Source organism: Osmerus eperlanus, chromosome 16 (genome assembly GCF_963692335.1).
Source record: "Osmerus eperlanus chromosome 16, fOsmEpe2.1, whole genome shotgun sequence".
Classification (NCBI taxonomy): domain Eukaryota; kingdom Metazoa; phylum Chordata; class Actinopteri; order Osmeriformes; family Osmeridae; genus Osmerus; species Osmerus eperlanus.
This window is the reverse complement of record NC_085033.1, coordinates 10217944-10232990: the sequence shown is the minus strand read 5'-3', so window position 1 is coordinate 10232990 and position 15047 is coordinate 10217944. Positions and strand designations below refer to the sequence as shown.

At 43.0% G+C, this 15047-nt stretch overlaps 1 protein-coding gene across 1 annotated transcript; it reads right to left on the bottom strand.

Moving 5' to 3' along the window:
* Positions 1 to 3851: 3851 nt before the first annotated feature.
* mmp14b (matrix metallopeptidase 14b (membrane-inserted)) lies at positions 3852 to 14320 on the bottom strand. Its single transcript, XM_062481318.1, has 10 exons — positions 13697 to 14320; positions 9157 to 9305; positions 8301 to 8423; positions 7584 to 7891; positions 7037 to 7198; positions 6610 to 6773; positions 6328 to 6466; positions 6068 to 6218; positions 5632 to 5747; positions 3852 to 5407 (listed from the first exon to the last, which is right to left on the bottom strand). Exons 1-10 carry the CDS (start codon positions 13790 to 13792, stop codon positions 4998 to 5000), a joined length of 1818 nt encoding a protein of 605 aa, XP_062337302.1. The 5' UTR covers positions 13793 to 14320; the 3' UTR covers positions 3852 to 4997.
* Positions 14321 to 15047: the final 727 nt, after the last annotated feature.

Here is a 15047-nt window from a genome sequence, read left to right as displayed (position 1 = left end):
TCTGCATCCTTTCTACCCTTCCTCTCTCTCCAGTGCATCATAGAGCGCTCTATCTTTGGCCTGTTCTCTCCGTCGCCCTGGTCCTGACATTCCTACTGCAGAGCTCAGCACAGCTCCTATGTAATTACAGCCTGCTGGTCGCTGAGTTGAACATTTTTGTGCCCTGATGCAATTCTGTGCTGCTGGGCGCCCAGAGCGGGTCAACCCTCCTGGCCTGTACCCTGGCACTGCTCTGTGGCTGGCCTACTGAGCACGCTGGCCCCTGGAGAGACCAGGGACATGCAGCAGCCTGGATGAGTACGGATATTGAGATAAAGCAAATGTTCTGCCTTTTTTCATGTAATATCCTCAGCTAAAAGATTACTTGGTTCCCGTTTTATGAATCTCTGCAGATATGTGTGGGTGTAAATATGCTGCTAAATCAATGACAATTTTGGAGTGTGGTGTTTCCGGGGTGGCTTAAACAGCCTTTTTATTCTGTGGGTCTGTGTGACAGACAGATGAGCTGTAGTCACAGTCACTGGCTATCCTCTCAGCTGAAAGAGGAGAGGAAGACAGCACTAGCTTCCAACATCGAGCAGGCAGGCACCAGTCCAGCACAACACCACGACAGACAGGCATAGCAAGCTGTTTCAGCTCTGCAGCTCGCTGAAATAGGCTGACTTGGTGTAACAACACAGCTGCCCTCAGGTCTCAGTGGAACCGAAAGAAAGCATGTGTCTCTGGTCAATGGCCTAGACACAACCACTGACCACCTCTGTTAAGGGTAGAACTCAGGTCAAGGATGCACCCAACTCCACTAACCATACCAGCCGAGTCAGCTGAGTTGGGCCCGTGTATGCTGATGACAGGGCTGTAAAAACAAGAGTTCCAGCCCTGTAAGCACCACCCACCCCTTCCCCCCCCCTCCTTCTCCCTTCATCCTCAGTGAAACCACATGGGTCTTTGTGTCCAGCTCTCTCAGAGGAACACAACACTGAGGCCCACCATACAGCTCTTCTTTCAAAGGCTACTTCTGATGTGGCCGTTCAGAACTCCACTTTTTTCCCCTTTCACTCACATAGACACACTTTGTTACACACCATTTTTGTTACCGTCTATTCCCTCTACTGTCCCTTTAGACAATTTAGTTTACCTGTCTAAAACGCAAAGAAAACAGTGCTTATCTGGTGAAAAGACTCGACAGTAGATATTTGTTACCACATGTGGAGACCTACAGTCTAACACATCTTGTACTGCATTTTTTCCTATTTTTTTTGTCCTCATTGCACGCCTTTCCTTTCCTCTCTTCTGCTTTGCGATGACATGTGTGCTTATGTGAAACAGATGTGGCCTAGTGCATGAAAGCAATTAAGGAGAGAGAGAAACTTTGTTAACAGTGTTAAGTTGTAATGTAGTTTGTTACAAGAGAAAGAGAGAGATGGTAGAAAGGGTGAAAATGGTTATCTGAGCCCTCCAATGTTATCTAGAATTTCTATACTATTATATAGTAAGCAGATTTGTTTAAAGTGTGTCGTCCAGACCAGGCCCAGGTTGAAGCAGGGGGGTTTCCTAACGGATGTGACTGGGTCAGTGCGAGGGTAGCTGGGGTTGGGGTGAGAAGGGAAGGTGGGTGGGTCTGATTCAGCAGCTCTCACAAGGGAGTCTCTTCCTGCTTGGTTTAGGAAACGGTGCCATCTGAGTGAAAAAAGTAATGATGATGTTGATTGTTTAACTTCCTACCACCTGTATTATGTTCACACAATACCTTCTTGGCCATAAAATAGTTTCTATAACACCACACCCATGTCAAAGTGCAGACTGTGTGTTACATAGCAGAAGCACATGAATGCAGCTGTTTCGAGGGCACCGTGATAGCTGCTGATTCAGCACTGTGAGGGAGAGACAGACATAACCACATACCATAAGAAAACAGAACAATATCGGATACTGTGTAAAAAAAAGATGCCTAGTTTCTGTATTGAAGAAAAGAGAAAAACAGAGATTAGCACACGCAGTCAAGATCCTCAACCTAAGCTCCAGGAGGTCCCAGGCAGGGATTAAACCCAGGAAATTCTTGCTGCAAGACAGCAAGGCACTGTACCACTGTGCCATTGACGTACATGAATTAAGTAGGGGGAAAGCACAGACAAAGACAAGGTTACTTGGTGTGTATCAGTGTTTTTGTGCAGGATGTGGATGTTTTAAATGAAACCATGTGTATTCTCTATAGCCTATGGGGCTGCTGGCCCTTTTGAATGCCCACGATCATCCATACTAAGCAGATATTTATACACGATACAGTAACTCTCTTAAGTTCACTATACTGCATCTAGATTATCGTTTCAGTCTCTGTCACAGGGACAGTTTATGGTTGTCTGGCAATGCTGTGACGTCACACTGGGGGCAGACTAGGACTTTGCCAAGTCTCCATTCATTAGCAGGTGGGCTTCAGGGTAGCTAAATAGTCACAGGAAGTGTTTTACAGAGAGATAGAGAGACTTGAAAAAGGAGGGGAAGTGAACGAGGGAGACCGAGAGGGAGATGTAGTTTAAATCAAACCCTTGCGTTGGGGACAATTGACAGGAGAATAGAGAAGTTTTGCAATGTGATCTTTCAGAGTTGAGAAAGACAGTGAGTCACTTGACAGTAAACGAAGAAAATGTCTCCAGTTACACAGAGGGCAGTCAGGGGGGGGGGGGGGGGGTTATGTGCTGAGGTTGTTTTCGTGGACTGCAGATTCAGACCTGAATGGGTCTGAATCCACATCCACACTCTTAAACATCAACATTACACAAACACGCATTCCCAAAATGTCTGACGCATGTATTTCCAGAGAATGAAGGAGAAAAGCAGGAACAAACACATACAAACAACACGTACCACATATCCTATTCCCTCAAGTGCAAAATATACAGGTACTTAATGGATACATGAATATAATACACAAACTCAGTGCAAACACCCTGCCAAACCTCCTCCAAAGTGATGTCCTGCTGTGTGTCTGGATGTGTAGATGCAGTTGGAATTCCAGATGTTGTTCATGGAATTCTGCTCCATCTCTGGACTCCAAATGTGACTTACCCCTCTCTCTTTCTCTTTCCCTCCCTCTCCCTCCCTCCCTCTCTCTCCCTCCCTCTCGCCTTCCATCCCTCCCTCCGACTATGCCTCGTGACTTTCAACTTCTCAGCCCTAGAAACGTTCTCCCACAAACCAGATGGAAATGCATGGTGACCTAAATTATTTTAACACACATAGGAAAATAGCTCATCAACTTAACTACATAAACCCTTTTGTTTTAATCATATATATCATATACTGACTAAACCCATTTCCCCCCTTTTGCCTCTGCTTTCTCTCATGCCCATGTTCATAATGTCAGCTGTTTGTCAGCGGCCTCATTAGCAAGGGGGAGACGCCTTTGCCTGCTTGTTTGCTGTTTGATTAGAGGCTTTATTGACTCATAATACACACACACACACACACAAATGCACATACACGCACACTTCAGCTGAGATTTGTTTTCCTGATGCTTGCGCGCACCAAAGGGTTTACTCAATCTTCTTCACCCCTGCTTTCATTTAATCATTGGACACGGTCTGTATTTTCCGACCCAGTTTCAGGCCTGCCAGTTTCCAAACCCCAGTAAGAAGAAAAAGCTCTCGGGGAACAAGAAGCCTGGAGGTGCAGGAAGACTAGGAGGATCACTTCCAGTGAGGGGACTGTGATGAGGACACACCAGACGATAGGACATGCAGCAGTCAGTAGGGTCTTAAGTCAAATATTTGTTTCAAAATTTGTTGAAATATTCAACTTCAAGGTAAAAAAAACAAAAACAGTGTATGTACATGTGAATAAATAAACCACATGGAAATCTTTGAAAATGTTTTATTTTCAATATAAAAGTGGAAAAGACAGACATCACAATCTCATCGAAATTGTTTAGATAGTTACCATTATTATCATCATCATTAATATTATTATTGTTTTGAACTACAGGTACCCCCCTCCTCCCTGAAAAGAACACAGCACCATGATTTGAGAATGAGAACTGTAAACAAGTGCAATGACAAAAGGAGTCATTTTCAATATCTTTAATTTATTTCATTTGAGATGGAATAAAAACAATCAAGTTTCAAAATAATATATCCCCGTCCCATTCACTTTCCCCAAGTCAAATATAAAATTAAGGCCATTTTCAAAATGCAGTTCCCTGTCCAGCAGGACATTTAATGACAATGTACAATAAAACACATTCTATACATGGAGAACAACAATAACAATAGTAATAGTCACAATAATAATGACAACACCATTCATCATAATAATAGCTGTTACTAAAAAAGTTTAATATAAAAGAATGTTAAAGACAAATTGCTCAACTCTCAAATTTGTGAGATTACTGCATCATGCTTCAAATAAACTTTGTTGTAGATACTGGCTCACTGAAGTTGAAATGTTTGGCATTGTACTAGTGAATGTAGGGTAAAAAGTGATTGCGTGTATCAGTGTTTGTGTGTACTTGTTTTTTAGTGTGTTTGCATGTGGTGAAATAAGGCCGACAGTAAGACATCATCTAGCATCAACGACTATCAAGAAGCAGAACATGTTCAGATGCTGGAATCGAAGCGGAAATTCACAGGGACACAAACACTGATCTAGAACATCTAAAAAAAACATTTAGTAAGACTAACCAAACAGCAATGAGCTGGCGTCAACAACCACATCGAGAGAGAGAGAGATACAAAGTAGAGAAAAGACAAAGGAACTGAGATTAAGCTACTGACTGGGAGAGAAAGAGCAAAAGGAATCTGTGTTTAGTTTGGCAGTGGTAGGAATGTCTTATCGAGTAGAGTCTTGCTCTAGTTCATCCCTCCGGCTCTCTCTCTCTCATTTTCCCTTTTTCATCCCCTGTCTTTCTCCTCTCACACCCCTCTCTCTTGAAACATTTCTCCTCTCTTCTTTCACTGTCTCCCCTCACCCTCCCCTCTTCTCTCCTCCCCCTCCCCCTTCCTGCTCTACACTTTGTCCAGTAGGGAGCGCTGGCAGTAAAGCAGGCGGCGGGGTGTCCCGTACCTCCTGAAGAAGAGCAGGGCCCCCAGGGTGAGGACCACACACACCAGCAGCATGAGAGGAATCACCACCGCCGCCGCCCCGCCCCCGCCCATCCCCCCATCGTCCTCCATCTCGATTATGATCACCTCAGTCTCCCGTTCCACCTCGTCCACCTCGTTCTTCTCGTCCTTCTCCCGGTCCTTGTCGTCACGGTCCCTGTCGGGGCCTCCGGGTCCCTTGCCGTCGGTCTTGGGGTCCTCCTCAGGACAGCCCACCCAGTCTCGGAGGGCAGATTTGGGGTAGCCCGGCTCCACCCTCAACATCTGATTGTTGAACTTCCAGTACTTGTTGGCTTTGTAGAAGTAGGTGTGTCCTGAGGAGGAGATATGGGAGGATGTGGATTAGGCTGCATTATAAATGGGTGGTGATGGCTTGTTTTAGTGCTATTTTTGTACTTGCTTTGATTAAGCGTTTGTAAGGATAGACTTGGTATTATAATGGCTTGCAGAACTCCTTCAGAAAGAGTCTCAAAGGCTCTTTCTGTCTAAATAACTTAACAAACACACACACACATGCACATTGTGTTCAAGTTGTTACCTTGATCCCTGCTCATGAAGGCAGCTTTAATGTTGTCAGGGACTCCCTGCCATACACTGATGGGTTTGGGGTATTCAGGATCAACAGACCGTGTGTCCTCATTGAAGCGGTAATACCTGGAAGGAGACAGACAAGGACATGTTCCAGGTCGCCATGCATGCATCCGCTAGGCAACAACAGCCCGTCTTGACCACACAAGTACAAGCTTAATTGTCTTCATCTAAGTATCTAGGTGTGGTCTGTTGGTGTGTTTTTAGAAAGCGGATTGGTTGGGCCACTGACAGCTTGAGACTAAACCATCTTGGGTTTCAACTAAGTGAAACGCAGAAGTGAAACACATTTGCAGCCAAAAACAGAAGAAAGCAGAATGAAAAAGCCCAAGTCATTTTACAATGCCATCAGCATGACGACTTGAGGTAGGAGGGAGGTGACGTACTTGTTTGCTCTGAAGTAGTATGTCTGTCCAGTGGGGGTGTAGAACAGGGCAGCATCCAGTCTGTCTCTGGGGAGGCCTGAGCCCATTTCCTTTATAGTCTTAGGATAGCCCGACTCCAGGTTGGATTCAGTGAACACCCAGTACTTGTCTCCTACAGGGAGAGACAGATAAAGGGAGAATTACAGAGAATTCATACAAATATTTGTCTTTGGACGTACAGTATAGTATGGAAATCTAAGCAGAAGTGAATCAAGATTTACCTTTGAAAAATACAAATTTTCCATCATCCCTTTCAAAAGCGGCGTTGATATTCGAAGGCAGGCCTCTCCAGAAATGGCCAATAGGCATTGGGTATCCTTCTAACACACGATTGTTACGGACTCTCCAAAACCACTTATCCTAGAAGTAAGTAAAAAAGGTTTCAAGGGCTGTTTACTACTGTTATTATTAAATGCTGTTTTTCTTTCTTTAATAACGAGCCATTAGCTCAAATGTATTTTTCAGTATGCAAATACACAACAAAATGCATATTATATAAGTACCTTGAAGACAAACATTTCTCCTCTGAGGATGGCTATAGTGTCAAAGTGGCCTTCGCAGACATCAGGGCCAAAGCGAGGGACCCCAGGTCTGTGTGTGGGCCCTGGTGTGTCATAGGGCGTGTGGGGTGTCACAGGGGGAGGGGGGCGAGGACCAGATCCAGACCCTATAACACAGGGACACAGTACATCATTGATGCATTGATATATACTGTAGATGCAATACATCTAACATAATCCTCAAACATAATTGAATTACAGGAGGAGCAGGATCAAATCATTCCTTCTGGATCTGTTATCCACCGTTTATTTTCTTTCTTTTATCAGAAGGGATTCTGTGCATCTGTGCATGTTAACGTAGATGACATACTAACTGTTATTCAGTGACACGCTACACTTGTCATGGTATCAGTCGTTGCCTGTGTCTCACCATAGAGCTGCTGTACGCCCCGGCGATCATCCTCCGGCAGCTGGAAGTTATCCGTGTCCATCCACTGGTAGAATGGTGCCATGATGGCCGAGGGGTCGTTGGAGTGTTCCAGCCCCAGGGCGTGGCCCAGCTCATGGACCGACACCAGGAAGACGTCATTACCTGAGACACACACAAGATCAGGTCAGTCATTCAGACCAAACTCTTTACAAAGTCTCCTTTAGTTTTATAAACAACAAAGCTGCATTTCTGTGTTACATAGTATCTTAGTAAGAGCCCTGTCCAACAGAATCCAAAAACAGGTTAGGTCTTGCAACCACATGAACTATTCCCTGAGGAAACACAGCAACACAGTTAAACACAAACACACACACACACACATGCATACCTACAAAGGTTAGGTCCTGCCTCTCCTTTGTGTGTTGGAACAAAACTAGAAACTGTCAAAATGTCATTCTGTTTTTTCCTGACAACTTTGCAACAGCTTTCTCTTTCTTAACCCCCTCCCCAACCCCACGCCCCTACCAGGGCATCCCAGGTTGCTCACCCAACAGATCCTGGTTGCCTACAGTCCAAGGCTCTGCGGCATCAAAGTGGGTGTCTCCGCCAATACCGTTACCGGGAAAGTAAGCATGGGCCAAGAACCCGCCCTCGCCGTCAAAGGGACTGCTGTCACCGTGGAAACCGTCAGCGAAGAAGAGCATGATGTCAGCGAACTCCTCCACCTTGTCCCGTATGTAGCTGTAGGGAATCTCCCGGAAGCGCAGAGGAGTGACGCTCTCCCAGACCTTGAAGGCCTTCCTGATAGCCTCATGGGTCTCGTACTCGCCTACCTTAGGAGTGTAGTTCTGTATACTGAAAGAGAGACGGGGAGAAAGAGCAGTATGGAAGACCAGAGCTCGAATTAGAGTTAGAAAACACACTTTTTTCATTTTGCCTTCAATGAGGCAAGGAGCAGGACGTTTACACACTTTTTTGGGGGAAAGGTCAGGCAGAGTATGATGTTGACACAGACTAAATGAGGGCCGGTGGTGGATTAAGTTAGATTAATAGTGACATAAACTTGAATGCATGTTCACGCCTAGGTCTCAAACATCCACCCGTCTACATAAATGATATTGTGCAAAGGATTTCAAAGACCATACAGTAACTATGTTGTGCATTGATTTCACCATATGATAACATACCATGTTTGGGTATGGGATCACATTTGACCCGTGGCCACGTTTGTGTACGACAGTGGTACTTCAAGGCGCTGACTTACGAGAAGGTGATGTCTCTCTTCTCCCACTTCAGGCCCTGGATGGCAAAGCGCTTCTTCCTCAGGTTGGTCTTCAGCTCGGTGCCAAACTTGTCCGGCACGCCACAGCGTGGCCTGCTCATGGCTCTGGCACACACACACACATCACACACTGGTCACACTGAGCCCAGGAACACTATATCAGGCTCTGTATAGGCTACTATATGGCTACTATATATACATACATACATATACATACTATATGGCTACTATATATACATATAGTAGCCTGTATACTACACAGGCTACTATATGGCTACTATATGTAGCCTGAAATTTTTTGTCACAGGCTACTATATGTAGCCTGTGACAAAAAATTTCAGACAATTTGTATGAATTCATGTCATATCTGAAGGTATATATACTTACAAGTTTATTCAATTGGAAATCTTGTTTATATTATCAGTTTCTATTTATGTTCAAAATGTATTTATGAATATGTAATGCGAGGCTGAGCTAATACTGGTGAATATGTATATGTTGTTCGGGATTGTTCTTTTCTTTTTATAACTACTGTTTACCAATCACTTTTGTGGTAAATTGTCTGAAATAAATTCATTCATTCATTCATTCAAAATGGCCTCTTAATTATTACAACTTCTGAAGAACCGTGAACTTTGTTTGAAGTGGGGGCAACATTTTTCAGATCCCTAGTTAATTATAGCAAGTTTCTTAACTTTGTATTTCACAATTAAAAACACAAGTAACTGTTCTCTTCTTAACCTTATCTGAGTAACTATTTTTCTTCCTTCTCAACAGGCGTATGAAGAGTGGCCCAAAGCCCTGCAACTTAGTCTTGTCTAACCCAGGGTGATCTTACTTCACGGTGTTGGGGTCGATGGAGCCTGTGATGGTGAGCCCGTAGAACCTCTGCATGGCAGCGATGGCCGAGGTGATGGACTGAGGAGAGCGGGCCGTGTGCGTCCGCAGGTCACCTGGAGGCAGGTAGCCATACTGCTGCAGCCAGGCCTGCAGTGGAGCGGAGGAGAGAGGGGATCCACATCAGTCAGTAGGAAAGACACGTGTAGATGTGAAGCATCAGATATGCAGAGTGAGAAAGAAGTCTCTTGTGTACCCTATTGCTGTGAAAGTACTAAGTCAATGAAGTAAGTTGCCAAATAGTATCTATTATAAATCTGTATGGTGCAGGTGTCTGATACACTCAAGCTGAGAATCTCAGAAGACTGGACAAAGAATACGAGAATGAAGGGCAGTTAAATAGTATCAGAATATAGAAGGAGGGGGCAATCAACATAGCCTTTGCAAGCACAGACAGAAGATGCTGCATTCATGGTGCTAGATAGCTTTTGTTTAGTCTTTAGATAGGGCTCCTAGAAATGGCCTTGTGTTCCCCCTATTTCCTCCTCCAGTTTCTATACAAAAAACACACTGTAACATAAAAATGCCTTCGAGGTATCGAGGGAAGAGAAACACTGAAACCCATTTGACACACAGCAAAACTAAAAACATTTAGTTACTAGGATTAATGATTTACCTAAATGTCAACATCCCAAAAGCAACCAATACAGTATGACCTCTTACAAACAGAGATACAATCAAATGTATTCTGTGGTTTCTATTTACCTAAGAGCAAAACTCCTAATATTGCCTGGTTTCTGTTTGAGCAGAGATACAGGTCTGGCATTTGCACAAAAGTGTTCTAGATCTGTGGTCTAGACTGGTTCTATACGGTACATAACCTTATGTTTCCCTGAAAAGCCATCTTGCTCTAGTTCTGGACAGGCCTATTATCTGGAGGAGTTCCACCGGCTCCATTCCAAACTCCACCCACACCGTTTCTGCTCTACCCTTTTCCCAGTTCCCAAATAGGTGGTAACAGCACTGTAACTTCTGTGAGTTACTGGAGTCTTTGACGTTATCTTCATTTAACAAACCTCTTTCACAGCTACATGAATGTTGCTGCATGTGTGTGTGTGTCACCGAAAGAGAGAGAGAGAAATTGTGAGGGGGGAGGGGGAGAGAGTAAAGTTAGTCAGTGTCTCTGGTAAAACAGCAATGGCAGGGTTTCCCAGATTCGTTAAGAAGCTCTTAACGCTATGAGCTTCTTAGGAGCGTTCTAAGAGCGTTCTAGAGCGTTCTTAGAACGTTCCTAAGAAGCTCTTAGCGTTAAGAGCTTCTTAACGAATCTGGGAAACCCGGCCAATGTCAGTCAGTAATTTACTGGGAAGTTCCTGGGAATTTCTTTGTAATCCTTTCCAAACCTCAAAGTCAAGTCTTAATCTCCTTCACCCCTGTATCCCACTCATCTCCTCCCTCTCTCTGATGGAAAACCTTGAGGTCTGAGGGTAAATAATTGTGAACAACCACACCCAGATCAAAGAATGGAGTCAGATCATTACAGTACACTATCTGCTGGGAAGCTGTCCACGATCCAGGCACATCATCAGCAGAACTTCAAGATGTTTGGTTGCCATTTCAGCATTTTTATGTATCAACATGTGCTATGATCACATAAAACACCCTGAGGTACATTATTGCCTGTGTTTGTGGGTGCGTAGGTGTAGTTTACAAACGCACACATGAGACTGAGAGAAAGCATGTGCAACAATGTGCTGCTCCTAATTCAATCCAATCACACAATGTGAAAGAAAATCTAGATTAAATTGTGGTTTGAGAAAAGAATAATTGACAAAGATGTTAATCTTCTGAACAAAAGATTAACATCTCTCTCTCTCTGGACATCCTTTCAAGATGCCCTCTCTGAATTAAGCCTTTCTGGCTCTAACGCATGGAGCTCCAATGCTGATAAAAGACTATCTGTTCCAGCATACTGTAACACTGCCCAACCTCCATGAAGGAAGAGAAATACTGTACATTATCATCCGGGCTTCAGTGTGAAAGAGTGGCACACAAGACTTCTATTCAATGACACTAGAAACTTGTTCCCACCAAAAGAGGTCCCACACCACTTTTACGTAGTCCCATAGGTAGCCTCACAAAGTCTTATTCATCACTGGGTTATGCTATTTTTAACAACAGCATCAGCTAAAGTAGTCACAGTGGTAGGGCTACTATACAGTGTATGATGAAGAAATGGGTCTTTCAATTCCTAATTTATTTAACTAAAGATCGCACAATTCTTTTTTAATGTGAGTTTAAAAATATATGGCTCAAAACCCTTTAAGATATTATAAGTTATAATTGTGTCTGTGTGGGTTTGTCTGTGTGAGAGATATGAGAGTGGTTGTGTCCATGAATCCTTACATAGAATGAGAACTAAAGTGATTGAATTGAATTTTAGAGAGGAAAAAAAAAATTGTCAGTTGTTCCGTTTGCTCTGGGCCAATGGAAAGAAACTCTGGTCAACAGTGATGTAGTCCCAAGACAGCCTTACAGGGATACAGCTCAGCTCTCCAGATTACTAGTATACTTACACCGTCACAATGACTACGAACAAAACACTAGAATAACACAAGTTTGTCAACCATTATCCACAATTATTTCAAACCTAAAAAGGCACACGCCACAAATGCAGTATTATTATGTGTGTGTGTTTGTGTGGATGTTCTTCGATGAGGATGTTTGTGGCCTGTGTGTAAATCTCCCCTCTCCCCCTACATAGTGAATGTGAAACCGGTCTTTGAAAACAGCCATTTTTGCCAACAACAATACAAAGCAACAACATGGCTCTGCTTCCAAAAGCCATCCTTCAGCACATCTGAATGACAGATAAGTATTTATAAGAAGTATCAGACATTAACATCTAGTGGGGGTTACCTATTTGACAGACACCTTATTAATCGGAAAATGAATTGACCTTGGCAGGGTTTCCAAGATTCGTTAAGAAGCTCTTAACGCTAAGAGCTTCTTAGGAACGTTCTAAGAACGCTCTAGAACGCTCTTAGAACGCTCCTAAGAAGCTCATAGCGTTAAGAGCTTCTTAACGAATCTGGGAAACCCGGCCCTTGTCAAAACCTTCCCTACATATTCCCCTCATGGTGATGTCGAGTTAAACACGTGTCTTTCTTCCCTCATCACTGATGCTACCACTTGTTAATGCATGTGTAAGAGTTTTCATCAATTTGAAGTCAATATGACTAAGGATGCATCCATCGTATTCAAGGAAGGTCTGGCTTTGAGAACATACATCCTCTTCCAGTGAGATAGCTAATTGCTCCATTCATGACTCCAGCCACTGTGATTCCCAAATTGCATCATCTTCACAATGGCTTCTTTTCTTCTCCTGTTCATGTGGTGATGACTGGCCCCCTCTCTTTCCTCCTTCATTCCGTCATTTCATGCCCATTTCCGTTGAGCTGGTCCCCTTTGTACTGAGTGACCTGTGTGTGTGTGTGTGTGTGTGTAAGTGGCCCAGTAAGTTGTTATTAGCAGACATTTAGTCACTGAGACACTGAGGTGGTTGACGTCCGGAGGAAGTCCCACACACCACAGGATGTAACCTTTCCCATACAACTTTAGACTTCCTCTGGATCTCAAACTAACCACTCACCTCAACTTACTGTTACAACACTTGTAAAGGATGTGGTTAGATATACAGCAGCCTGGCTGTACAACTTACCCAAGTAGACTTGGGAAAACGTCTTACTTACCTGCACCGTACTAATGTGAGTCAGAATAGTGTCATTATTGCTATGTTATGATTATTTTTTCCATTTGAAGAACTGGAAATACAATTTAGGTGCCTGTAGTTTGTATTAAATTATTACAAATACATTGATGCCGCCACACTGTGTAGTTTTTTTTATTTTTAAGTTACCAAGATGATTTGTATTGAGTGAGGTCATTGCTAGTTTACTATGACAGATTTGTAGGGGGAAACTGGTGTGAGTGTGTGAGGTGGGTGACACAGTGTGGTGATTTCTTGTGAAATAAACACAAAAAAATGTCTTGGTGATGATCCTGACCACTGTACTCCTCTGCTAGTGATGACCACACACATTCAAAGTTAAGACTCATCAACTGCATCTCAGCATCTCTGAGAGAAAAAAAAAGATTTCCAACAGAACTTGTTTGCCCATTCTTGTTCTTGAATTTTGCTACCTAAGCATTTTGAAGGTTGAGCTATAATGGCCTAATATGGTCCGTGTATGTTGCCTAGGTCATCATCCACTCCGCAAACTCACTTTTAGCATAACAACTCGGGCAGACCAGTGTTAGCCTACACAGGGTTGTTTTCTGCTTTCTTATTTGGCTTCTTTATTTGAAAATTAAGAAAATGTTGGCAATACACTTAATGCGTATAGGTCCTGGCCCAGTCCGTTAAAACACATGGGCCTAGCTCTAAGCCTAATGTATTTACACTTTTCTTTCTAATCGAACTTACATTAAATAGGCTAACATCTGTTTTACGCTCGCTGACCTTGAAGAGTTTGACTCACCTCTGGCTTCACATCTCGTGGTGTTGCTCGAAGCGCGCTGAAGTTCCATGCCAACAGGAGCAGCAGTTGAACAAGCGGCCTTAACCTGAGTGCCATCTCCCCGAAACGTCAACCGGCGAAATTGTTCAAATGACCTCTTTATAACCTGTACACTTTTGTCTGTTTTCTTTCTATATGTCAAAACATTATAGGCCTATTGTGAAATTCCCTAAAAAAGTCTGAAGAACAACACTCTTACCACGAAGCAACGACCGATTGGGGGGAAAAAATCGTTAAATTAAAATAACAGATAAAGATGTCTACTCTAGGCTACTTTGCATTTGTTACATCCGCGCATTTCTTTCTTGTTTACCCAAACAATAGCCCAAATTACGAGTTTAGTTATGAATTTTGAGAGAAGCTGTTGATAAATATTTTTTTCAACGGCTGAGGCTCATTCCATATTTAGCAACTGACTACTTTGTGTTTTCATAATCGCCGCTCCACAGCGAGTGAACTATTCCTTCGTAGTTTGGGTTAGTTCCTAATCGTTTTTAACTTTTCGACGGATTATTTGGATGCTCTTTCCTCTCCCCGTTTCACGCAGCTGCAGACGTGGTGTTCGAATAAGTCTCTGGAGGCCTATGCTGGAAAATTAATAAACCTCCCCTTTTGGAGTTAAGCCCTTCCCTTTTACAGCACGATGAACTAGCTGGAAAACGGTTATAATACATTGCTGGTGACCTTGGAATTAGTAGCCTTTTTGCCTAATAATCCTTCTGTCACATTCCCATTAACGTTTACCCATATTGCGTTTAAGTAGGCTATAGAAAAGGTAGGCTAAGCTATTTAGCAAATTCTTTAACTTTGAACCTTGGCCCCCGTATATAATGTTTGAATCCTGTGTTGGGGCTGGAAGATGAATGCCATAAAAATGATCCAGTTTGACCTGGAAGAAGGAGTAGTAGTTTGTGGTTTGTTTTTTAAACCCATTAATCTGAATACTTAACTTTCCTGATAAATATCTAGGCTTTATACACACTTATATATATAGCCATATAAATGAAAAGTATCACTACAATTACAACAGTTAAATTGTACTAACTGTGACCACTGAATGCATGAGATGATGGCATAATCAGTTCTTTGCTGTAAAATGAAAGCAGACTAGGATCTGGTTAGCCTTACCAAACAAATGTTGCCAATTTATCATTTTAGAGGCAATTTCTCATCCCTTAAACTGTTTTGTCCTCTGAGAATCATTCTTTTTTGCGTGATCTGTATAGTAGTGTATACTGCCACCTGCTGTAAAACAAAAGGAAGCACATTCCTTTTTAAACTAGATCTACATAACAGCTATACCTATCATTCC